This window comes from Podarcis liolepis, assembly GCF_965112155.1.
Source record: "Podarcis liolepis genome assembly, chromosome: 7".
Taxonomy (NCBI): Eukaryota; Metazoa; Chordata; class Lepidosauria; order Squamata; family Lacertidae; genus Podarcis; species Podarcis liolepis.
Window position 1 is genome coordinate 46,839,602 of NC_139561.1, and position 26,049 is coordinate 46,865,650.

The following is a 26,049-nucleotide window of genomic DNA, read 5'->3' on the forward strand; positions in this document are numbered from 1 at the left end:
CTCGTCTCTCCATGACGACGGCGCGATGCTTTTCGGGAGTTGTAGTCTTCCAAGGACAGACGTTTGTTGTCCGCGTCTGGCGCGAGCCATGACGTAGTAATCCCTGTGCCGGAAGTCTTGCTGTGCTGACTTGGTGGGTTTTCTGCCTGCCTGTCGTTGGGACTCGCCGTAGAGCCACCATGGCGGTGAGTGAAGGGGCCCGAGCGTGGAAAGCTTTCGAGCGTGTGGGGTGGGGATTTTTGTGCGCGGGGGGCCAAGCCTGGCACGGATCGGGGCCGGAAGAAGGTTGTGGGTTCTCTCTGGCTAAATCATACTTAGAGGAGACCCGTTGGAATCAATGGAGTTGACTCCATTTATGTCAGCTGGTGTATGTCATGTGCGACGTATTCGGATGCAGCCCTCGATATTTTTACACCCCCATTCAGGATCAGCTTTCATCTCTGCATATTTCCCCCTTTCCTGTGCAGTTTTATTTTATTTTTATTTTTTAACGTGGTGCCAGCTATGTGGCACTTCACAAAGAACTGGCGTGACAGGCCCGCCCCCAAATTTGCATGCAATTTTAAAAGACACATGGAAACAAGTGAAGACGGGGTGGGGGGGAATAGAGGTATAAGTAGGAAGAGGAAGAATATGTGATTACTCCTGTTATATGTACAGTAATTTAATGGGCTTAAGGTTGTAACTGGGCAGCAAGGTGTAGTAAATAAAGCTGCTGAGAAACCTTTTGGAATTGTTGGAACCTAGACTACTTAAGGTAAATACTCTCTCCCACTTTAATATTACAATTCTGTAAATTGTAATTGTTAAGTTGTGGGTGAACATATCAGACGACACAGCGATTCTTCAAAGCAGCTCTTTATTCATAAACTGGAATAGAACTGAACTGAACAGCTAACAGCTCAGCCGGCCTGCTTTTATAGGCAGCCGGCTGTCAACATTGTAGCAACAACAACCCAGGGTTTCCCGCCTAAAGTAACTGACGTGGACCTGAGTGAAAACTATATACATGATACTCCTGGTGGCCAGGGTGAGAACTTCAATACATAACAGTAATAATTGCATATTCTTCGTTTGTTTACCCCGTCTCCATTTCGGAACACTGCCACTTCAGTTTTAGCTTTTGTGCTGGTTCTACTCTACTCTGCAATTCAGAAGTCCAGAGTGTTGGGTTTGGGTAGGAGTCACCTGGATTCAAATCTCAGATGAACTGGACAGATTGAACTATTTCACAACCTTGTTGTGCAAGAGAGAAAATAACTCACACAGGCTCTTGTGAAAGATCAGAAAATAAGGGTAATTCTTTTTTTTTTTTAATGAACTTCCTTGATACTGGCTTATTCAGCACATTTAGCATTTGACTCAATCACCATTTTTCTATTTTTTCAGCCGAAGGGAAAGGTGGGAACCAAAGGTAAAAAGCAGATATTTGAAGAAAACAAGGATACCCTCAAGTTCTACCTGCGGATCATCTTGGGAGCTAATGTAAGTGTGTGATGCTCTGTGTGTATAGATTCTATACAGTGGACAAGGCCAGCCTGGATATTTTGGGCAGAAAGTATTTGCAGTTCTAAAAAACAAACAACCTTTAGTTCTGAATAGCTTACTTACTGGGTGTCTTTCCCTCCCTTTTTACTTTGTGCAAGGCCCAAAGAAGTAAGAACTGATACCTCGCATGCTGCAAGCTGTGAGATACCACTTCTAAGACTAAAATGTCAGGGTGGGAGAGATAAGGGGAACAGATATTATATGGGTGAGCACTGGATTTGGACTACTGCCCATCCTTGCCCTAGGTAACATGGAGTTCAAGAGCTTGCATTGCTGCTGAAAAGCCAGTCTCCTTTTCTTTTTGATTGACAGTTCAGTTTCTTCATGGAAAGGATTATCAGCCTGCCCCCCCCCCCCGAAAAAACCCTTCTGGTCTGAGTGTGAGCCATTCATTAGTGAAGCTTGCATGCGGCAGATCCTGCCTACCTGGGGTGCTTGAGACTAGGTGATGGTTGGAGGCAGTGTGATTTAGTGATAATCAGGGCCAGAACCTAGGAAATTCAGAATTCAATCCCTGAACTGAGCCAAGCAACATGTTCAGCATGCAGCTTTTTATTACTGCAAAAAGCAGTCAGAGGGCAGGGGATGTGCATGATCAGAACTGTGGGACAACGGGGTTTAACTATTTTGTCTTAGGCTCCAGTCCAAACAAACCAGCCTCCTGTCACTGCCTCTCTGCCCCCCACCTTACCCTCTGCCCTGAAGCTGCTGTTTGCCATGGAAATGAAGCTGTTGAATATTTGATTTGTTGCATTTCTATCCTGCTTTTCATTCAAATGAATCTCAAAGCGCCTTACAAACAATAAATAACAATAACATAATAGAGCATGGATAGGCAAACTAAGGCTCGGGGGCAGGATCTGGCCCAAACACCTTCTAAATCTGGCCAGCGGATGGTCTGGGAGTCAGCGTGTTTTTACATGAGTAGAATGTGTGCTTTTATTTAAAATGCATCCCTGGGTTATTTGTGGGGCATAGGAATTTGTTCAATTCCACCCCCCAAATATATAGTCCGGCTCCCCACAAAGTCTGAGGGACAGTGGACCAGCCCCCTGTTGAAAAAGTTTGCTGACCTTTGTAATAGAACATCACAAATACAGCATAAATCATATTAATTAGCAAATCATTAATAAAACAATTACCACCTGTAAAACACTATTAACCAGACGGAACTAAAAAGATAAACATCATGATTGCAGCAAAAGTCATGTTATATGATTAACAAATCAGTATGGCATTTAGAATCTATAAAACAATATTAACAACATTAACAAAATAGCAACTAAAAATGATAAGCTAGGCATTGTTAACTTCATATACACATACTGCACACCCCATGACTCATAATCTTTCACTCTATTCAGTTCATTAAACTACACATGCTGTTGGTGTCAATAGGAGATCTTCTGCCAGAGCAAGGACAGCATTGGAAGGGTGGCTTGTGGTGGGACTATGGCACAAGGGTAAATAATAAAAGCAAACCAGAAACCAAAAGCTTTTTTATGCCACAGTCCCGATCCTGCAGCTGCTGTTTACATTAGTCTTTTTAAAATGCACATTATGTCCAAACCATTTGTTTTTAACACAGTTAATTACTGGGCTGATCAGAGGGGAGGTTGGAGATGATGCTTTGCCCATCTCACAGGGTTGGTTTGCTTTTTATTGGAATAACCAGGGAGAGGAAGGTGGAATGGATATACACTGTCCTGAGGCCTTTCAGATCCTGTCTTAACTATTCTGTTCTTCTAAAGTAGCTACTCCATAGGCCTTTGCTCGTCATTCTTTCTAAAAAAACAAAAACAACCCTTAGCTATCAATAGCAACAAGACAGCCTGTGTCCATATCTGTCTGGGAGGGAAGGAACTTAGTATGAAGTTGTCACTTCATAAACTGCTGTGCCTGAAGATGGAACGGTGGGTTTGGGTTTCACCAGTGTGGCTTCATTCAGATTTAGATCACACAAGTGGAACCTGCAATAAAACTTTGTAGTGTGGAGTGTTCCCAGTTCATTCCCCCTCCTTTCCCACTCCCCCACCCCAGTTTTTCCCTCCCTGTCCCAAACAGTCAGAAAGTATTCCATAGCTCACACAGCACTCATTGGGGTGTTCTGTGGGTTTCCCTTCCACCCCAGCTTTTTTTTCTAATGGTTTTTGTGTGCTTCTGAAATAGTTGGGGTTCCCCCCTAGTCTGCTGCCTCCTCTCTCTTGTGTGTCCACAGTGTTGTTTGGGCTACAATGGCACTTGCCTCCAGAACTTATTTATACTACATTCATGTTTTTGATGCAAGAAGATTCAAAACTATTCTTTGTGTCATCTCTTAATTTCAGGCAATTTATGGAATTGTTAACTTTGTGGTCTTCTATGCAACAGCCACTGCCTGGAGTTGGGTGAGTCCAAAACGTCTGGCGGGAACTGTGTTGGTGAAGGTGGTATACTCTGATGGTGTAAATTGTCATCTCCTGAGGGAAGTGCAATCCAAAACCATGTTGTCTCCCAGCCCCTTCATTTATCCCTGAAAATAATGGCATTTATACCAACAGTAAAAATACTGTATCATTACCATATGTAGCCATATACTGAGTTAGAATATTGAGCCCATCTAGCTCAGTATTGTGTTAGCAGCACCTATGTGACCTCTCTGAGTTACAAGCCTGGTCAGTGTGTATTGAGGGCTTCGGCTGCCCAGATGACAAGACCCCCACCTCAAGCCTTGCTGATGTGGTCCAAAGGAAAGCAGAGCAATGCATTTGGTGCCTGCTTGGCTGCAAGAGTTGCCAGAAGGAGGCATACAAGGCACCATCCAACCATCTTAGGGACTTCCTTCTGGATTTGTGTAGTGTTTACTCCTTAGCCTTTTCTTCTCCCAAAGATACCCCACAAGGCAGCAGAAGTTTAGGATCAGTTTTCCTTCACTTAGATGGACTACCTTCCCAGGTTGACTAGCCCCATCTGCCCCTCACTTCCCTCTACTACATCATGTGCACAAACCACCTTCTTGACCATAAAAAGCCATTTAAGCCAGTGGCAATCACTGCATCTTTTGACACTGATGCAAGTTAAGTGTGCATGTGTGAGGAGGCCGTTTGTCCAGAATCTTCTGCCATTCAGTTTTTTCACTTTCTCCATGCTGTGTATAATTCTCTTCTCCTCACCCTACCATGTCCTACATTCCTAAGTTGAGCAAAAGCTGGACAGGTGCTATAGTTGAAAGAGTGCTACAATGTCCCTTTTGTCTCTACAATTCTGTGGTTCTATGACTTTAAAAGGCTCCAAGTGCTTTAGTCCAGGAATGGCTACAGATGTTTTTGGACTCCCAATTCCCAGCGGTCACACCAAGCATAGCCAGTGGTGTCAGGGATGATGAAAGTTGGAGCCCAGTACCATCTGGGTATCTTTACCTTGTTGATTTTTGTCTTCTCCTTGTAGATTGCATTTGTGTTCAGTTTGATGATCTACGGGGCCAGTTACCGCTCAATGAGCTCCATGGCAAAGCCTTCTTTTGCGGATGACGGCAGCCTTGCAGATGGTGGAATTGACCTGAATATGGAGCAGGGGATGGCAGAGTGAGTGTCTACACTACACAAGTCCAGGTGAGCAGGATCTGCTGCCTGAGTGCATACACAGATCTCCTTCACCCCTGAGCAGGAAGCATATAAAGGTACTGGTGTCTTTGGGGAGCCATTGGCTGCTTCTCAGAGCTTTGTTCTCCAGCTCCTTCACTGAGAAACTGCGGGGGGACGGGACCCTTCCTCCTTGTGTACACCCAGTGGTTAAGAAGAATGAAGTTCCTAAGTCCTTCCTTCTCACTGTCCCCTAAAACACGTTGCTGTTCTCACTCCTTGTCCTTTCTGCCATTTGTCATCCCAGTTGGTGCAAACAAATTACAAATAACTTTAGAAATCTGAATGGACTTGATAATGCTTAATATAGATTAAAAAGTATATGATGGTCATTGATTGTAACAATGAAGATTTGAATTTCCTCCAAGGAGCTCAGTTATGCGTTTGGAACTGGGATTTATGAGCTGTGGGATAATAGATTTATTCAGATTCAAAGTTCACATTTTCCTTGGCTGTTCTCAGAAAATATTATACCGGATGCCTTTGTTGCTCTGGTACTTCCAGCATCAGTGGCATCGCTAGAGGCGACTGAGAAAGACAGCAAAGCACAGTGGCCGCTTAAGGGATCTTGCTGTGTTTAGGGAGGTGAAGCCAAGAGGAGCAGCATTTTGCTCCCTAGTGAGCAATAAGGTTTTTGAATTGTTATCCCTATAGATTAGGCGAGTGAACCTTATGCGCCAGCATCAACTAGCAGTCATATTTCTTGTTGTTTTTAACCAGGCTATTTCTGGAACACACACACAGAGACCACACCACTCCCATGCCATCCCTGCCTGCAGCCCCTCTCCTCCAGTCTCCAGACTCTATGGCAGAGATGGTTTTCTGTAGCTCTTCCTGCTAGTGAAAGGTTTTGGGACCACAGGCCTAGGCAAGGCTTTTATGCTCTGAACCCGTAAACACCAGCTTCTTCTTGTTTATCCTCAGGCATCTGAAGGATGTGATCTTGCTTACAGCCATAATCCAAGTCCTCAGCTGTTTTTCCCTCTATGTGTGGTACTTCTGGCTCTTGGTGAGTCTTTCTAGCTCCATTGTTTGGTACATAATGAACTTCTAACTTTCCTTTTCCACTGTGTCTGCAGATCCCAGCCACTACCTGCCTGGATCAACCTTATACTCTTATCTGTGTTCAAAACAACGTTTTATTCTTCTTTTTTGGAAACGAATAACTGGGAGAGGACTGTAAAAGGTCATTTCTGCAAAGAGGTAGTCTGTAAATACCATGTCTGCTGTTGGAGGCAATAAAGCTCAGAATACCAGTTTGCTGGGAATTTTTGGTGCAGGTGTCTGGTTCACCTGTGAGATCAGCATGCTGGACTAGATGGGCCTTTGGCTTGATCCAACATCTTATGATGTTTGAATAAAAGTCATAGTTTTTCTCCAGATTCCAGGTGCAAGGAGAAATGTTGAATCAACTGCCCTTCTAATGCTGTCCTATAGAGATTAAGGGGTAGCTTTGAGAAATGAGAATTGGTGTCAGGCTTCTCAATCTTGTTAAAGAAGTTCAGGCCTGGAAGTTCACGCTTATGGAAAAATTGGGTTATGAAATAAGAGTGAGAAGAAAAAACACAACGATAAATAACTTTTACTTTGTTTGGTCAGACTTCCTTTTGCATGCAATGACAAAGGAACATGGCTTCAGACCACCTATTATTTATAGCAACTAATAGAATACTATGCTGGTATGAAAATAGTTATTGGTATATATATTTTTTGTAACTTGGGTTGCTGCATACCTGAAGGATCTGTAAAAAAATAAATAAATTCCTCTCTCTTTTTTTGCAGGCTCCAGGTCGAGCACTCTATCTCCTCTGGGTTAACATCCTAGGGCCTTGGCTCACTGCAGATTCTTCAGCCGCCAACCAGGAGCCCAACGAAAAGAAGCAGCGTCGGCAGGAACGCCGTCAGATGAAGCGTTTTTAGCTGTGCTCATGGAAATAGATATGATGCCACCTGTTGTCTCCATGTGGCTGCTTATCAGGGATGTGATTTCTTTTTAACCAATCAGAAACGTCAGGGGTTTCTTCTCTCTGCTGACCCTCCCCTTCTGTGACAGCAGTTCACTATAAGGCAGTGAATCTGTGTCTCCCCCAGTTGCTGCCAAACTCCATCTCCCCATATTCCTGACCATCGGCCAGCTGCTCCCTGGGGTTGATGGTTTTTGGAGTCTCACAGCACCTGGAGGGTCACAGGTTCTCCATCTGCGCTGTAAAGCTCAATTGTTTCAGGGGAACTGTCGCCAGGCAGATACTTGGCCTTCATCTGCTTTGTGGCAAGTGGGAAGGGGACCTCTTGGATGTTGGAGGTGTGTAAATATCTTTATAAAGTGATGCTGTAATATGAATCTAAGGGTGGAGGCACTGCAGAGTTTTAAGAAATGGTTCATTAAAAAAACCCAAAAGGCTGTAAGAGTCTATGAGAGTGCTTGTGGCTGAAGTTGATTTTATATCATCACAACTTGTACCTTTCACATTTGTTGACCCATTTCTAAGTGGGCACAGTAAATAAAACCAAAATACAAAACAAGCAATAAACTTCCAACAGTCAAAACAATAATTAAAGCCAGAGTTCAGAGAAGATCGCATCCCATTTAAGGCAAAGAGAATAAGAGGCTAGTTGAGGTGTTTGAAAGACGCTCTCATTTAAATCCTGGTGTATTTTTATTTTTAAACTGGCAGGTAGGAACCTCTGGCCGAAAGGTGGTGTGTAAGTATTTCATACACAATTGTATGCCTCCCTGTCCTCTATAACAACAAAGCTGAATTGATGAGGTTAGATGGGCCTCCCTTTGTAGTGAATTTCTGAAACCTAGCACCACTACCTGAAAGACCCTGCACTGGCTTCTTGTGAATCTGATGAAGGAGCTGGAAATCCCTTTTTCAAATCTTTGTGCGTTGTGGATTTGTAGCACTCCTGGAAATGTATTTATTCTTTGGCACAACGCTATTAGAGCCTCCTTGGAAGCAGGGACAGGGGGGCAAGTTAAACTAATGGTAAGGACCAGCGGTATCTCCAAGCAAGGAAGAAGAAGGATGGTTGGAGGGAGCAAGATTGGGCCTGGGGTTGAAGCTGCTTCCTGCAGTGGGAGGGGACAGAGGGCCTGACAGCCTCCCCCTTAAAATAAACCAGCAACAACAGAAGGTGGAGGTGACCTCCTGCTGGTTCTCCACTTTGGCTTCATAGGAATGTCTTCAGGGGGCTTTGCTTAGGGAGAGGCGCTTAGTATACCTTACTGGTGGCATCTAGCCCCCAATTCAGGGCAGAGTGGTGAGGGGAGCTGTTTTGCAAGAGGACATGGGCAGGATGGGTGAAAGCATCACAGAAGTCCAAACTACAAGAAAGAAGATCCAAACTACAAGAAAGAAGATTCCACCTAAACATTAGGAAGAACTTCCTGACAGTAAGAGCTGTTCGACAGTGGAATTTGCTGCCAAGGAGTGTGGTGGCGTCTCCTACTTTGGAGGTCTTTAAGCAGAGGCTTGACAACCATATGTCAGGAGTGCTCTGATGGTGTTTCCTGCTTGGCAGGGGGTTGGACTCGATGGCCCTTGTGGTCTCTTCCAACTCTATGATTCTATGATTCTATGATTCTAAGTAGCACCCTGCCTTCCTACAGCAGAAATATTAGCACATAGCCCTGCATCTGGAAGACAACAACTGGAAGTAACCATGCTAGGGCATGTTGACCCACTCTCCCCAGCTCACTGCTCCACCCCCAGCCCCAGTTGACTGGAGTGTGAGGCCAAGTTGCTTGAGGGCATTGGAGACATCAGATGCTTCCTGCGCTCAGCCAAACTGCTGGACATTCCCCAAGGTGATCTCCATCAGCTGTCCTGCAGGAAGGATTTCAGGAGAGGCAGCAAAGACCACCTCATGGCCTGCTCTTACTGAACTTTTTCCATCCTCGGCCAAATAAGATCTATGATCAACCGCCCTGTGAGAAATATCCTGGTGACTTTTTAATATTCCTTGGCCTTGGACAGATTTGTATCCCGAAGGGCAGGATGCAATTTAGTTAAATAAATAAATAAGATGCTGAGAACAGGAGGGAGAAAAGCATTGAGGTGCACCATTACCCTGAAAATATGATCAGAAGGAATAGGAAGAGATTTGGGGAGGGTGCATTCTCACATTATGGGGGTCTACAGGAATTTTTCTGGGGTTGTGGTGGAGCAGAAGTAAAACAATGAAAAGGGGAGAGTGGCCTGATTTCTCACAAAACATGAGAATACTGCCTGAACATTTTGTCTCATATCTTACATATGCTAGAAACACTCTTAAAAAACAAACAAACTAGGAATGGGGTTAATCCACCCCATGACCCAAATTGGAAGTAGCATCTAGTTAGAGAAGGAAAGGGGAACATTGAAGATAAAGAAGAAAGGAAGGATGACGTCTGTTCCTTAAAATACAACTTCCCTTGTCTGTCGTCTGATTAAAGCTTGCTAGCCCCGTTCAATGTCTTCCCTTTGGTACCCTCCCCTTCTTCAAGGAAAATACGTACTCCATTATTTCTCTCTGTGTATTTCAACTTTTAAATGGGGTTTTTATTTTGAAGGCTGGATAGGGTGTGGTCTTGCACTGCTTCCACATCGTCATAGGCCAGAAAGGGAGTGGCAACCCACTTGTTTTTAAATATTTTGCACATTAGGTTTCTTCCAGTGTTTTGGATTTACTCCAGTAGCTCTATTTAGAGATTTCTTCATGTTTCCCAGCCAGTCAGTTTCCATCAGTGCTGCTGCCTCAAGAGAGAGAATGGAGTCCAGTACAGCCTAAGTGAAAGAAATGCAGTAATCCAAGAGGGAAGTTGTTGGGTTTTTTCTTCATTTGGGGCCTTTTCTGGTGAAGGTATGCAAGCTTTTGCATTTGACAGAGTGTCCTGGTTTTCAGGCAAAAACGAAGCGTCTGTGTGTATAGCCTTACTGGAGCCACAATGGAAGCTTTTTAGTCATTTAATGTAAGTACAACTTTCAGAATAAATTGTTGAGATAATATGGAACTCTAAAAGCCACTTTTATTGCCTAGGGAAATTGCTCTTTAAAAAAGAAGTTTAAATTCAACATGTTTGTAGATACCAGGTTTTTGAACTCATTTTCTGATTTTGTACAAAAGGAACAGAAACAAGTATTTTGAGACAGTATTCACACATGTTGTGTACATGTGGATAACATTCATATATCTACTCTTACCAAATAAGTATTCAGTTTGTAAGAAAAGAAGTGCTAGAGCACAGGTCAGCAACCAGCACTCCAAGTGGCCCCCAATCTCATTTTATTCAGCGTCCATCACCTGAAACTACCCTATTCTTCTGCTTCATCAGAGTTCCTTCCTGTTCTGTTCCTCATTTTTCTTGTTTAAGTGAGTTCCCTCTCCTTTTTTTTCTATGTAGTTTGAGAACAATTGCATCATTTTATTTGATAAACATAAATTGATTTTTTTAAACAACTTTTCCCCTGGTTGTAGGGAAGAGATGATTTTCCTTAGCTATCTGAAAACAAGCTGGTATGCTTCTGCCATACCTGTTTGTATAGCACACTAAAGTAAAAAAGAAATAGCTTTCACTTTCTTTCCAGAACAATAGCTGTAACAAACAAACAAATATATTCTGTATATCTATTTGAGAGTAATACCATCAAACTCAGTGTGGCTTACATCTGAGTAGACTAGCACAAGACTGGGACTTTAATCTGGTGAAAGCTGAATCAGGAATCTCTATTCCAGATTACTTAATCCAGAAGACTCTTTGTCTCTGGCTTTGCCCACTGCCGATGCAACCCCCTTAGGGAGTTACTCTAAAGCTGACCACCCCTGTGCTAGACCACAGAAGTCCTGTCATTTAATTTCAGGTGGGTGGTTGTAGAGGGTGCAAGACTTTCTACATAAGTTCAGAGGCAACTGTGTCTTTGATATTCTGAGATACACGAGTGACATGGAAGAAAAAGTGTCACTACGTAACAAGAGTCCTGCCGGATCAGGCCAATGGGCCCTCTACTCCAGCATCTTGTTCTCACAGTGGCTAACTAGTTCCCTATGGGAAGCCATAAGCAGGACATAAGCAAGTCTGCTTGTGATTCCCAGCAACTGATATCTCCAACAAAATACTGCCTCCAATATTATGGAGGTAGACCACAACCATTGTGTGGCTAGTATCCATTATTCTCTATAAATTTGACTTATCTTCTAAACCAACCAAGTTGGAGACCATCACTACAACTTGTGCTAGTGAATCCCATTTATTTAATCAATTTCTATACCAGCTAAACAAAATAAACAGTTTTCAACATGGGTTAAAACATCTTTATAAAATAGCAAATACAAAAAAGAGAGACCATTTTCTGTAAAACACCATTAACAACTGAATAGCGTTTTCTTTTTAGTATCAAAATAAACATAAAAGGAGCAACAAAAGTGCAAGGAGAAATCGCAGCCAACGCAGAAAGCAAATAAAGTAATCTTAAAAGATGAGGAAATGAAATAGTACAAATGGAAGTTCCCTTGTAGGCAATCAGTGCAATATTGTGGTTAGAGCAGGCACCCCCAAACTCGGCCCTCCAGATGTTTTGGGACTACAGTTCCCATCATCCCTGACCACTGGTCCTGTTAGCTAGGGATGATGGGAGTTATAGTCCCAAAACAGCTGAGGGCCAAGTTTGGGGATGCCTGGGTTTGAGTGTCAGAGTAGGACCTGGGAGACCAAATCCGTCCTTGACCATGAAGCTCACTGAGTGACCTTGGGCCAGTCACTCACTCTCATCCTCACCTACCCCACAGGGTTGTGGGAATTGGAGGAGGAAAACTGTATTCCACCTTCAGCTCCTTGAAGGAAGACGTGGGATACAAATGCAATAAATAATAACACAAAATATAAACAAAAGTATACATTCCAACTTAAAAAACCCCCACCCCACTGACAACTACGTGCTGTGTGAGGAAGCATTTTCGTTTGGTTCTCCTGAATCTTCAGACACTCGGCTTTATTGCATGTCCAGGAGTTCTAATATTATGAGCAGGAGAAGAAACTTTTCTCTTTTGGCACTTTTGGTCCGGAATTGGTGTGCCTCTTGCTTCAAGATGGAGGCGTTGGTCCCCTCTGTATTTGAAACGAGATTTGTGAGGGGCTGTGAGGAACGAACGAGTCTTCTTTCGAAGCGAGCAGCGTGATAAGGAGCCCGTTGTCCTTCGACGAGCATTTCGGGTGCCAAAAAAAATGAAGCCGCCGGATACGCCCGTGTTTTCGCGGCGAGAGCTGCAGTACCCTGTGCCTGCCAGGAGGGGGCGGGCTATCTGGGGGATAGCTGAGGAAACTGCGAGCGGCAGGGAGAGAGAGGCGGGGCGGGGCTTGGAAGGATGGGGGAGGAGTCGGGCCGCTGCTCTTGCTGTCGCCATGGAGACGGGCCCCGCGGCCTGACCCGCGCCGAGGAGCCTTTGGTCCAGCAGGGCCTGCCCTGAGGAAGGGGGCCCCTCAGCGCCCTCCCGATCCCGGGCATGAGGCGGGTGCGTGGCCGCCGGAACCGCCACTGAGCTGGGGGGGGGGAAGGTGAGGAGGACGGACTCGGGCCCCTCTTCCCCCGGTGGGTAGGGGTTGGACTTATACAGCCGCCGGAGTGGGGCCTTTCCCGGCCGGGGGAGGGGGGATCGTGGACTTATGGGGTGCTCGTAGTTTTCCACGAACCTCTATGGAAGTATGTTTTGGGATGGAGGAAGGGACTCTGCCATCACCGGCGTCTTGGCTTGAGAAGAGCTGGTCTCTCTCTCTCTGGCTGTCGAGTTTAAATCTATTTTAATTTTTTAAAAATCTACTTCTGTTTAATTAGTGCTAGAATTATAATAAAAGTTCTACGGAAGTGAATAGCAAGCACGATCCTGTACACGTTTACTCGGAAGTTATGCAGGCAGTTATCTGTGCACACTTTCCTAGGAGTGAGCCCCTTTGATTGGGACACACAGTAGTATAAGTATTTTTTTTAATGCTTGTGGGACTTTGAAGACTTAACAAATTTATTATGGCCATAAGCCTTCATGGACTACAGTCCACTTCATCAGATGGATGAAGTCTTAGTTACCCTGTGTTACAGGTATAGTTATACACTGGGTGCTTCAAGACAACCTGTTTATTATTCAGTGTTCAGACATCCAGATTTATTTTCAAGGAGGCTAGACACTTTCGACCAGAGGTTTTCAACCTTTTTGAGTCCACGGCTCTCTTGATGTTTAACTGAGCTTCCTGGGCACGGCTGGACCGCGTAGCATGTTGAGAACTGAAAATGCAAGTTTTCCATTATTTGTGCTTTCCTTCCACTGACTGGCTTTTTCCTAAATCCTATTTGAGGCATTTGGACAGTTGTGATTTATGAACTGACACTTTAATTTCTCCATACTAGTAGCCTCTGAACATCTCTTGATATACTACACCTAATTTTCTAAGGCATGGGCTGCTGTGTCTCTGAAAGGTGCCTCAGTTTTCACTTTTCAGAACTCGGAAAGGCATGTGGAAAAATAACTCCCCTTCTTCCCAGCTTGGAGACAATATGTTTGCTTCCAGTTCCAACCAACCAGATCACTATATTTCCTTCCTCAATTAGCCTTTGATAACTTTTAAACACCCACTTACCAGCTAGTTCTTACTAAGGTGGTAGACAGTGTTCAAAACTCTCATTGTTCTAGGCACATTTTGCGACAGGGAATTTCATTAGTGTGAGCAGTTTCTGAGCTCTGGGCACAGTACTACTACCTGTGCTTCTGTTAAGTGCTGTCTAGCAGAGCTATAGATTTATATATTTTTGTCTCCTTAATCATCTGCTGTGATTCATAATAATATGAATGTTTACAACACTTTCTTTTAATCCTCACAACAATCCTGTAAAACAGTCTAATATTACTATCTCTGTTTTCCAAATGAAGAAGTCTGGATCAGGAAAAAAAATAGCTTCTCTAAACCCATCTAGTGCGTACATGATTGAGATCAGATTTTAACTAGAGACATCCAGACAATACTACATACTACACAAGCTTTCTGTGGTTGCCACTTGAGACTCTTTCTCTTTCAAAAAATTTTTGCAGTCCCTGACTACGAAAATTTGGGTGTTGTGTATTTGAGTATTGTGAGCACACATGTGCAGTCCTTGTGTTGTAGTGTGTATTTATAAGAAAGTGTCTAGGAGACCTGGCAATACACTAGTGTTGTGTTCCCTAGGGAGTGGCATCAAAATTCACTCCTCTGCCAATGCATAAAATCAGTTGCTTTAGCCTCTGCTTAAAAAAAACAAAAAACCTCTGTTAAAGGAGAATCATGAATTTTCACCTCTTGTAGAAGTGTCTGTTTTGTTCCAGTTTCACCAGCCAAAGCAGACAGTGGATAGTTTGCCTCTTTTTAGCTTTTGTAGTTCAGCTAGTTTCATATATTGGAGAATGAAGTGGGCTTTGCTTTGCAATAAAGGATGACCTATTTGGTGGGCTTTTCCATCACACCTGTCTTCACTGGATAGAGTTGAAATGGGTCAAAAAGTACCCAGCAAAAGATACAAAATTGTTTTTAAAAACAGTATTACTTAAAATGTAAAGTATCATTTTTGTATTGAAGGCTTTGGCACAGAAGCCTTTATGTATCGTATTTTTTCAAAAGATTGTTTTTGATATTATTTAATCCTTCTAATTTACTCTGACTATCTACAGAGAAAAGGACTGTGGGCCTTATGAGAACATTTTAAGAGCTACATGATCAGATTAAAGGAGCCTGCACTGAGAAACTGAGGCCACCATCTTGCGGCTGGGGTAAGGGAAGCCTCCATGACTTCTGCAACTTTTATAGTCTTCCATGGCCTTGGCCTACTCCAGGTTACACACCCCTTGTGAAGCTTAGAGTTTTCATGTGATGTCTTTGCTTGTTTGTAATAAATATCAAGTAAGGGTGCTTGTATTAAATTTGTGCAGAAGACAAAGTAGCTGAACTTGTGGAGATAATCCAGTCCTCCTCTTCCCTCTGTTTGCTTGCCAAAGTACTTAGCATAAGTGCAGAAAGTCATTAGACATACATACTGGTTAAAGGCAGACATATGGACAGGGGAGGGAAAACTTTGCTTCAGAACTACTTATGTTTGGTGAGATATGTTTCCACAGTGCACTAAAACACACATACCCATTCAGCTACGGGAGTTGGGATGCAAAGCATTACACAGTGCTCACCTAGAGCAATAGCACACTTGGCAACATTGCACCTATCTCAACGCCTAGCAGTATAACAGATGTAACCTTTAGACCTGGTCTAAGCAAACCTCCAAAGAGACAAGGCAAGCTGCAGTATTGTCTTATGGGGTGGCCTTTTTATTATTTATTTATTTCATAATTTTTATACACTGCTTGCTTTTTAAAAACCTCCAAGTAGTTTACAGAACAATAACGTTATCAGTAGAAACCTTTAAAAGCAACTGTTTGAAATGTGTTTTTTTTAAAAAAAATCAGCAATAAACTAACCAGATTAAAACACATGAACATTCTACAAATCAGGTTGGGCTTGTCTGAAGAAAACTGTGTTTAGCAGGCACTGAAAAGAGGACAGTGAAGATGTCTGCCTGATGTCAATAGGCAGGAGGTTCCAAAGTGTGGGTCCTGCCAGACTTAAAGATCCATTTTCTACAAATGTAGAACAAATTATATTATGTGGCACCTGCAACAGTGCCAGTTCCGCAGATCAAAGTAGTCAAGTGGGTATATTTGGGCAATGCAATTGATCTTTCAGATAAATAAAGCTACACAAGCTGTGGCACATTATGTTGCCACCTCTCTGGTGTTTAGACAGGCCTTTTCTGCACAGTAAGCTTTGACTGAGAGAGGTTTTATCCCTGTAAAATTTGTCTTCTGGGCCTCTTTCAAGAAAGCATTTTCTCTGTTAGAATGACGTCGGTGTTAGAATGACGTCGGTTTAGAAATTATGTGGTTTCTAGCTGTAATGACTAAGTAAAAAGAAAAGAAAGGCTAAAAATTTAAACGGACAATAAGGGAGAGGATTTGCTGAATTAATAATTGGAAATTGGAATACAGAAAGGGGAGGTATGAGGAAGTCAGGGAAGTAAGTTACAAGAAAATAAGGGATTGAAATTATACTTGTTTTTGTTTCTTTGTTTGTTTGTATTAATGTTTTGTCTTGTTATTATATAATCTGTGAAACTTCAATAAAAATCTTTAAAAAAAGAAAGAAAGCATTTTCTCATTTTTCTTTTCTGCTTCTGGTAGATGAACATCTGCAATAAACCACCTAACAAGACAGCACCGGAGAAGAGTGATGAAGCAGCTCATGAGGTCCAGTCCCAGCATGCCCGGAGAAATGGCTGGAGCTGGCCTCCACATCCATTCCAGTTTGTTGCTTGGCTGCTCTACCTCTTCTTTGCAGTGGTTGGCTTTGGTGTCCTTGTGCCACTCCTGCCTGCGCACTGGGTTCCTGCTGGGTATATTGTATCCTTACATGTTGATGTTTCAGCATAGTATAGCAAATACAGCTGTCACAATTACTGGTGAGGTTATTTAGGAATGGTAGAAAACCTTTAGTGAGCAAAATCACTGAGTGTTCCTCTCGTTCAGACTATACCCTTACTTTACTGCAATTTGTAGGATTGTTGCATTTGAGTAATATCTTCCGCTTTCTGAAAGAATAAATGCAATTTTCTGTACACTAATGGCTCGTGCCCTTTTGCTGTGTCCTTTTGCTCTCAAAGCTGCCCACATCCCTTGTTAATTTTACTTCTCCTGTGCCTTTGTGAATGAATGGTAATTTGAACCCTTTGACTCACTTGGTGACAAAAGAGACCTTTTTCTTAACTGAAGAGACTAAAAACTGATATTTTGCCTGCTTAAATGGGACCCTGGAAATGAGAAGTATATTTGTAGAGACAACCCTTAACTGTGTCCACTTCAGTGTCCCGGAGTGTTTTTTCTCTGCCATCTAGTAGTTCATCTTACAGCAGTTTCTATTGACCCAGCTGATGACGGTGTGCGAGAGAAGAATTACCAGGGGCCACTCACTACTTTCAATCGAAGCCAGCATGCTCACGTCATTGAAAACCGCCACTGTCACATCTGTGATGTCAATGTGTAAGTAATAGTCTTTCTCTTCCTTGTGTTTTCTGTAAGTTTATTGCATTGAATCCTCTCACAGACAGCAGTCAAGTATTGGAAATATCAGATGAAGCATATGTGTAATAGTTGTGGAGTTATATTCTACCTTCATTGGAGAACTGGAGATTTATTGAGCACAAGGCTGTCAACTAAATACCCATTTGTGGTTCCAGAAGCAGTTCAGTCCTTAATTTTTCCTCAGTTCAAGTTATGGAAACAAATACTGCCAGGGCAATGATTTTTCCTGTTGGTAGGGTCCTGTGTTTTTGTTGTTGCTTCATTTCACTGGAAGCCAGTGGCTCTGCTACATTGGTGGCAGGAAGTCATGGACAGTGCAATAACCACCAGCACCATTGTGTTTGTGTGTTGGACACAGTGGTTAGGTAGGGATTTTGGCTTGCCCAACATACTTGTCTTTCAGTATTTTTATTGTAGCATTAAGAGAGAGGCTAGAATGATCTTGCTCAGGTGTGCTGGCAGGAAGCATAAAAGTCAACAGCAATTAAGAAAAGAGCAATGGTCTCGTGCTGCTTCATTGCATTTAAGTGGGAGTTGCATTGTTGCAAAATATATAAGTAGGCTCAATTGGGTTTGTAGCCTGAGAGAAAGAAACAGGAGGAGAAAGAGAGTGTGTAATGTTGTCTTTAGTAGACTTAGGTGTGCTATTCTTCCCCTTTTCTTTGTGTTTTAGGCATCTAACGTAGCACCCCAGACTGTGAGAGGCATGAGCAACAAACTGTAATTAGTTCTGTTTTGCAGGTTTTATCCACTCTAACATGAACATTCCTTTCTTATTGTTAGGAGCTCCAGATCAAAGCACTGTGGGACCTGCAACAAGTGTGTGTGTGGATTTGATCATCACTGCATGTGGCTCAACAACTGTGTGGGAGAGAGGAACTATTGGTATGGGTCATGTCTTTCACAGCATTAATCCACACAAGCAAAGCTACTGTGCAAGACTGTTGAATCATCCCTGTGCCTTGTGCTTCAGCCACTATTGTCCAAATACCTAGTTTCTCTCCTTTTCAAAATTACAGCATACTCCATACAAATCAGAGAGCACCCTTAAGTTTGCAGCCAGAATTGCATGCCTACTTCTTCAGTAGCTTTTAAAAGGGAGCACAGATTAGAACTTATTTAGCCAAATATTAGGGATCTCTGTCCAAATGCTTATTTTGAATCCTAACTCAAACAGCTGGACATAGAGCTCACTTTCTTGCTCTGTTCCTTCTGGCTACTGAAGGTTAAGCTTTGTCCTCTTTTAGTAGCTCTGAAGTAGGTGATGCCAACCTTTTTTGGCATGTGTGTCACAAGTCAAACTTAAATTAGGATAGAGTTCTGTAGTGTGTGCCACAGTACATGCACATCCCTCTGGCCTTTGAGGCAAAAAAAAAAATTCCCAACTTCGCTTATACACTGATGTGGTCTGAGCAGACAATGATTGACCAGGAAAGGGATCTAAGGGTCATGGTGGATAGTTCAATAAAAACACAAACCCAGTGTGCATTAGCTATAAAAATACAAATTCCATGTTTGGGGTCATTAGGAACAGAATTGAAAACAAAACTGCCATATCATAATGCTGTTATACAAATCTATGGTGTGACCTCTCGGAGTGCCATGTTCTGGGAATGGACTTTCAAAAAGGATGTTGTAGAGCAGGAAAAAGTTGCATGAGCAACTCTCTTATGAGGAAAGACCATAACATTGGGGGCTTTTTAGTTTAGAAAGAAAAGCAAGTTGTATAAAATTATGAATGGTATGGAGAAAGTAGATGGGAAGAACCTTCTTCCTCTCATAATGCTAGAACCCGGATCATTCAACAGACAGAGTAGTGCTAACTGACCTTCTATTTCCTTGGCAGGCTTTTTCTGAACAGCGTGATATCTGCCATCCTAGGCCTTCTCCTAATCCTACTCATTGCTTGCTACGTTTTTGTGGAGTTCTTCCTTAACCCCATGAGACTGCGCACAGACCAGCACTTTGAAGGTATCAACCCACACTCTGCATGAGGAACTGTCTCAATGTGAACACTTTGTTCAACTAGGTTCCCTCACGGAGCACCTCTAATGATTAAGTATCCCAATTATCATACGCTATTACAGCATTCTATGATCAAGAGCGGCATGATGCAATTTCTTAAATAGTTAACATCTATAAAGAGATGCTCAAGCTCAAAGTTTCTTAGAAATTGTTCCCTTTGATCTGAGCAGCAAAGGTATTTTGCACTTTCTCAGTATCACTCCCCTTCAGATGTTCCATGGCTCCAGACTTGGCTTCAGTTTCCTTATTTGCATAATTCTGTTTTCTAGGCCTGAAGAACCAGACAGATGTGTGGTTTGTGTTCCTTCCTGCTGCTCCCATTGAGACACAAGGACCTGCCATTTTGGGTTTGACTGGGGTTCTCATTCTCCTGGGCCTGCTGACTCTGTTCCTGTTGGGTCACCTGCTGATCTTCCACATTTACCTCAGTAGGTATCACTTTTTATCCTGCAGTTCATGTTAATTGGGAACCCCCGCTGTGCACATGCTGTGTAAGGAGCAACTGGGATATGTTTTCTATTGTCTATATAAATACTCTGCCAAGACTATAAAAAGAAGTAAGTATTTGCACACGGGCTTCCAATCTAAGGCACAATACAAAAGGAAAAGGAAATGAGAGAAGAGAAAAGACAAGCAAATTCAGATACTAAGTCTTAGAAGAAGAGTTTGGATTTGATATCCCGCCTTTCACTCCCCTTCAGGAGTCTCAAAGCGGCTAACAATCTCCTTTTCCCTTCCTCCCCCACAACAAACACTCTGTGAGGTGAGTGGGGCTGAGAGACTTCAAAGAAATGTGACTGGCCCAAGGTCACCCAGCAGCTGCATGTGGAGGAGTGGAGACTCGAACCCGGTTCACCAGATTACGAGACTACCGCTCTGAACCACTACACCACACTGGCTCTTAAAGTTACATAATTCCCCTTATAAGTGACCAGCTGAACTGGCCACTGAGGAGGCAGTTTTGGGAGAAGAGAAGCTAAATAGCAGTTGGTCCCAGCTAAGCTGATATAGTTGGTCTCTCTTCTCTCTGCTCAGATCCATCTTACTCTTCTTAGCATTTTTATTCCAGCAGTTGTCTGCTTCCACTCCCCAGTGGTTGAGTGTGTGTCTATCCTGAATTTCAAATGGTGGGGTAGTAATAAGCAGAATGGCAATTGTACCTTCCCATTCAAATATCTTTCTAAAGTGTGAATGCAGCTGAAGGTGAAGGTGGCTGGGGCATACATTCACTTATGATCTGGATAAGTCTGGATAGACAGTGGAGTTCATAGTACTCTCCCAACACAGTTATCCAAGGACCACCCATGATTGTTTTGTTTGGATTGGAGTATTTTGCATGCAGTGTTTACTTAACTCTTTGATTTAACAATGAAAAATGTATTATTTATTGAGAACCAATAAGGAGAATGTTAGTTAATAATTTTGAGCTTTTCCACCTTTATTCATGCAGTGCCTGAGCTGGCAGATTTTCTATCATTTAATTCTTCTCTTTTCTGTTTCATTAGTGTGGCATCGATTGACCACCTACGAATACATTGTGCAGCAACGCCCCCCTCATGAGATGAAGGATCCTGTCAAGCAGCTAGAATCCTGTCCTCCTCAAGTGAGGCCTATTCAGGTATTGCAGGGGTGACCAACCTGTGACCTATGGGCTGGATCTGACCTGACAAGGCACACAGAGTAGTTTGCTGGCTCCTGCAGCTTATCTTCCAGTCTCAGCATGGTAGCACCCATTACTGAGATTGAGAGTCAAAATGCTCTGCCTGCTCTTTAGAGGTGAAGTGTAAAAGGCAGCACTGTGGTGGTGGTGGTGTTTTAAAACCTACACTGGGAATGTATTTAAAATCTTAGCATAAAAGGTCTTTCTCTCAAGAGCTGGCAAAGCTGCTTTCTGCAGGGATCGGGGAAATCAGTTGGGCAGCTGATCCAATTGATGCCCCACACCTGGCATCAGGTTTGGATGAAATGACCTTGTGGGCCCAATTGGGACCCATGCCAAGCCAAGTTGCACCCATAGTCCTGGGATTTCCCAACCCTGATATAGATAGACATATCTCCTTTAACTCAATGTTTCTAGCAGAGGGCATTGATTTGGTTTATATAAATGATCCTTATATTTGGATCATTTAATACTGACCAAATTATTCTTTTAAGAGAAACACAGCATTTACAACTTTTTAAAAAAGAATAATTTTAAAAAGAATTTTAAAAAGAATTTAAAAAAATGATTCTCATGCAGCATATGCCTGATCAATCCTGTCTTGGAATGTATAGACAGTATTCATATTGACAATAAATTCAGTTGTACAATTTAAAGGAATCATCCATTCCAAGTGGATTTTGTTCACTTTGGGTACAAAGTGATCTTCCATAGTCTCTCAGTGCTGCATGGTGAGAGACAGTTTAGCTTGTATACTCGAATCTAGCTTTGAGCTGAATTTCAGATATGCAAGAAACTTATGCAGAAACTTGTGCAGACTAAAACCAAGCTGTCAAAGGGAGGTGCAAGCCATGATTTGAACATGGCATTAATAGGGAGCTAGTGACATTTAAATGAAGTGATTGATAGTGTTGGTGCTCAACTAAACACAGCATAATTTTATATAGTTCATAAACTATTGCCCAAGCCTTTCATCTTTTTATCATCTAAAATACAACTAGAAAAAATGAACTATATGCAAGTGGCTCTCATTTTTATTTTGGTTGAGATTTTTTAAGATGTTGCAATCTATGCATGTTTACTTGGGAACAAACCCCATGGAACATACTGGGACCTCCTTCTGGGAAAATATAGGACCAAGCTTTTAAAAAGTATTGATGATGTTGAAATCTACAGGTACCTGAGCTAAATAACCAAATGTTCCTTCCTTGCCCCACAGTATGGAGGCATTTGTAGAAACAGGGCTTTACAGTAATTTTTACTTACAATAAAGAGAGGGAAACTAACTTGCCAGGATGCCTGGGTTGTTCACTTGCCTCTGTTTTAAAATAACTCTTGCACGTTTCAGGAAATGCAGTTTTATGTAGGAAGCCTTGGATATACCAATCCTGAGATCCAGGTGGAAGACTCTACAGGATTAGCATCTGGGAAAGAGTGAGTAAAACTGATGCCAAGTTTCTTTTCATATAACTGAGCTTATCTAGAAGCTGTTCTAGAGTCACAGCAGGTAATTTAATGAAGTCACTCTGAGGGGAGGAAAAATTAGCACTTCCAGTTTTTCCAGGCATCTGAGGTGTCATAACACCATTCTCAATGTACATAATCTCATAGGTGTAAGTAGAGAGATTAGCTGTTTGTGTGAATGGGCTATAAGAGAAGCTTCCCTGTGTATAAATGTTACTAAAGGGACACATGGAGCAACTTTTATCAAAGCATTTCCTCAAATTATGGAAAAGAGATTAAATACAAATCATAATATTAAGATGAAATATACAGAAATTATCCACGTTGCAAATGGATTTCACATGAAGAGGAAAATTATGTTAACCTATTACAGTGGTGCCCCGCAAGACGAAATTAATTCGTTCCGCAATTTTTGCCGTCTAACGAATTTTTCTTCTTGCGAAGCACGGTTTAAACGGTTTAACAAAGTCGCAAGATGTTTTCGTCTTGCGAAGCAAGCCCATAGGGGAATTCGTCTTGCGAGGCAAATCGCGAATGAAAAAACCTTTCGTCTAGCGAGTTTTTTGTCTTGCGAGGCATTCGTCTTGCGGGGCACCACTGTATAATTTACATGTTGTAACATTTTTATTTTGTTACTTGTTTTTGTATTTTTAAAAAAGCAAAAACTGAAGGCATTTCTTCTTTCTGAAGAAATTCTGGGAGGTCAGACTAGAACTCCAGTAGCAAAGGCTTGATGGGCTGACAAAGGAGGTGAAGCTTTTATCTGTTGCAATGTAGATGGATTGGTATGTAAGAAATCAGCACTGCCTGTTCTGTTTTCAGCCTAACCAAGTTCTGCATTCGCAGCGATGGCTCAGACACCAAGCTCATCCTCACCCCTGAGCAATCAGAGGTGCAAGATGGAGACCAGCCACAGGTGAGAGATAGAGCTGTGAATTCTAGCTTTTGTGCTGGGGCTGTGCTGCTGCGCCTGATCTTGGGGCATAAGACATCATGCCACACTTCCTCTTTCATCTGCAGCTGTTATCATTCACAGCTGAACTTGTATCCTTGACATCTACCCTTCTGTGGTTAGTGGCCCTTTATCTGCTTGTATCCTTCCATTGAAGCAAAATTACAAAGTTCATACTTTGATGGTAGTATGAGGAATGGGGTTCTGAATGCTCTTAAACTGAAAGCATTGTTGTACTGAGGCTAAATATGAAAAGGATCAGATGTGCACTTTCTCCTTCTTTTCCATGTTTTCATGGAAAAATCATCTCTCTCATTCTGAGGGTATTTATTATTTTATTTTTAAAATAGTATACCACTTAACTGTAAAAAACAATAACCCTCCTCTAGGCAGTTCACACACACACACACACGCACACGCACACACAGAGAGAGAGAGAGAGAGGCTGAAAAATAGTGACTGGCCCAAGATTGCTCCTAGGCCACCCTGCAAGCTTCAAGGCTCAGTGGGAATTTTAACTCTGGTCATCCAGGTCCTTCTTTGTCACTCTAATCCGGGATTGGCTAACCACCCAAAGCATTTTTCCCTGCCTCCAAGTCCCCATCTGTTGTGGCAGTTGCAAAGCCATTGTTGTTTTTTGTTTCTCTCTGCTCAGCCCACTCCCTATTGGAAACACAACTCACTTCCTCCCTGGTCATCAGATTAATCATTTTATGAGCAGGAAGGGAGTGATAACACTCCCTCTTCATTTGATCGGCACAGATCAGCTGAAGCAGGAGGCTGTGTGATTATTCCCATGAGTGTAGCATGAGAGTGTATTTTGGCCACACCACTGGCATTCAACCCCAGTGGGCTGGCCAAGGGTGAATCTGGGCTTCAGGCCACTAAAAGATTAGCCACCCCTCCTCTAACCATTAAAATTGCAATGATTTTAAGCAGATTTGTCTTGTTGTGTAACTTCAGAAAAAGAAGAAGAAGAAAAGGAGAAAGAAGTTGCATAAGGTCCCCTCTTCTGTGTCAGAAGAAAGATCCAAGATGGCTGATGGCCCATGGTCCTCTCTTCCAGCTTTACAACCAGGTAAAAGGAAAAGGTGGAGAGAGTCAGAAGTAGAAAGTATTTGAATAGAGTTTTTGGGGTCATGAATGGTGTATGAAGGCAGGCATTTTCTCTTCCTTCATCATTGCACAGCCTCTAAACATTGGAGCATTTCTTCTCAGCAGCACAAACCATATAACTCTTATTATCACATGTGACCACTAGCTGACCAATCAGTAGATTCCAGATTTAACTGCAGAGCTGCCACCTCTCCTTTCTCTAGATCACTTCTTTCTACATGCTCTAACATACATGTACTGGAGCTCTGTTCTGTTTGCCTCTTGGCCTTTCTTGTGGAACAGGGGTGGTGGATAGGATCCAGCTGCTGGGCCTGATCACTTCTTTCTACATGCTCTAACATACATGTACTGGAGCTCTGTTCTGTTTGCCTCTTGGCCTTTCTTGTGGAACAGGGGTGGTGGATAGGATCCAGCTGCTGGGCCTGATCCTGAGTTCCCCTGAGTATGCTAGGTGGGCAAGGTGGCCTACCTGTCAGTTCCTGTCAGTCATCAGATGATGCAGCAGAACTTACTAGTGTAAATGCTGGTCAGTACTTAAAGCAAACCCCTCTTTGTGTGGGGATTGGCTGCACTGTAGAGTTCCTAATTGAAACATGCCAGCTGGGAATTCAGAAGCACAGCCAATCCCTGCAAGGCTTGTTGTCACCACCAATCAGGTGATTGATGCTGATGGCAAGCCTCACTTGCCAAGGAACAATCAGGGGCACACTTTAAGGTTTCCAATTATTGATTTGCAGCCACATCTCTACCTGCCCACATCTGATACCACATATAAGGTCATGTGTGGTTTGTGGAAGATGTCTTCACAGGGCATATTAGGAGCCCTTCCAGACTTAATTTGGTCTGTGGTCTGGAGGTTCCCTGCCGTTGCTGCTGAAGGAGGGAAATATCATTTCCTAACACCCTCTTCCTCCTCTTATGTTTGCAGAACTTTCCATCACAGGTGCCACCTCCTCAACATCCTCGTCCTCCAGCCTTCGCCTTCCCATGCCGGCTGCCCCTCCCAAAATAGTCACACCCACAGGCAGCAACGGTCCCGTCCAGGCCGCAGGTCCTCCAGCTGACTACCATTCCGAGTCAGCCGAGTCCATGGATGAGATCCCCGTGGCTCAGACGCGTCTGGGGAGCAGTGCCCCAAATGCAGCTTCCCAGAGCAACGCTCGGCATCTCCCCTTCCCCACCGTCCACTCCAGAGGGGGAGGAGAGAAGCACCAGAACACCACGCACAACCCAAAAGACAAGAACTCTCAGCCACCTGCAGGGCGGCGGGTGGAAGAGCTGGAACTGTCTCCTAAGATCCCAACCATCTTTGTGAGCAAAAGCAGTGGGGAGCCACCTGTCCCCAAACCCTGGTCTGGTGAAACATCATTTGAACCCCCCCACAGAAAATGCTCCAGTAAACGGCACGTGGATGATCAGGACTGCCACGTATGGGACTCAACCACCAGTTCAACTGCAGCTTAGACATCCTAAGAGCCAAGGCAGAAGAAGGGATGTGTGGGCTGCTCACTCTCCAAATATATTCATGTTCAAGGATTTAA

At 43.1% G+C, this 26,049-nt stretch overlaps 2 protein-coding genes across 4 annotated transcripts; both read left to right on the forward strand.

Annotated features, from left to right (window-relative positions):
* The first annotated feature begins 28 nt into the window (after positions 1-28).
* Positions 29-7,569, forward strand: TMEM208 (transmembrane protein 208). Its single transcript, XM_083515156.1, has 6 exons — positions 29-185; positions 1,390-1,485; positions 3,876-3,935; positions 4,975-5,111; positions 6,093-6,177; positions 6,951-7,569. Exons 1-6 carry the CDS (start codon positions 180-182, stop codon positions 7,086-7,088), a joined length of 522 nt encoding a protein of 173 aa, XP_083371282.1. The 5' UTR covers positions 29-179; the 3' UTR covers positions 7,089-7,569.
* A 2,261-nt stretch (positions 7,570-9,830) lies between these two features.
* Positions 9,831-26,049, forward strand: ZDHHC1 (zDHHC palmitoyltransferase 1). 3 transcript variants are annotated; one of them, XM_083515014.1, is made up of 12 exons: positions 9,831-10,122; positions 14,838-14,936; positions 16,395-16,613; positions 17,074-17,249; positions 18,075-18,176; positions 19,138-19,262; positions 19,586-19,744; positions 20,822-20,934; positions 22,325-22,410; positions 23,263-23,356; positions 24,356-24,470; positions 25,437-26,049. In XM_083515014.1, exons 3-12 carry the CDS (start codon positions 16,395-16,397, stop codon positions 25,970-25,972), a joined length of 1,725 nt encoding a protein of 574 aa, XP_083371140.1. In that variant the 5' UTR covers positions 9,831-10,122; positions 14,838-14,936; the 3' UTR covers positions 25,973-26,049. The 3 variants fall into 3 exon arrangements, with proteins under 3 accessions (XP_083371140.1, XP_083371139.1, XP_083371141.1); XM_083515013.1 differs by lacking the exon at positions 9,831-10,122 and adding an exon at positions 12,530-12,702 and having other exon boundaries at positions 14,840-14,936; XM_083515015.1 differs by lacking the exon at positions 9,831-10,122 and adding an exon at positions 12,530-12,702 and having other exon boundaries at positions 14,840-14,936; positions 23,287-23,356.

Excerpts from the sequence above, each read along its gene's own strand:
- TMEM208 (XM_083515156.1), top strand. Across the intron at positions 1,486-3,875 it reads GGATCATCTTGGGAGCTAAT|GCAATTTATGGAATTGTTAA; the intron begins GTAAGTGTGTGA and ends TCTTAATTTCAG. Across the intron at positions 3,936-4,974 it reads CAGCCACTGCCTGGAGTTGG|ATTGCATTTGTGTTCAGTTT; the intron begins GTGAGTCCAAAA and ends TTCTCCTTGTAG.
- ZDHHC1 (XM_083515014.1), top strand. The coding sequence starts at position 16,395 with ATGAACATCTGCAATAAACCACCTAACAAGACAGCACCGGAGAAGAGT. Across the intron at positions 16,614-17,073 it reads GGGTTCCTGCTGGGTATATT|TGTCCCGGAGTGTTTTTTCT; the intron begins GTATCCTTACAT and ends TGTCCACTTCAG. Across the intron at positions 17,250-18,074 it reads CACATCTGTGATGTCAATGT|GAGCTCCAGATCAAAGCACT; the intron begins GTAAGTAATAGT and ends TCTTATTGTTAG.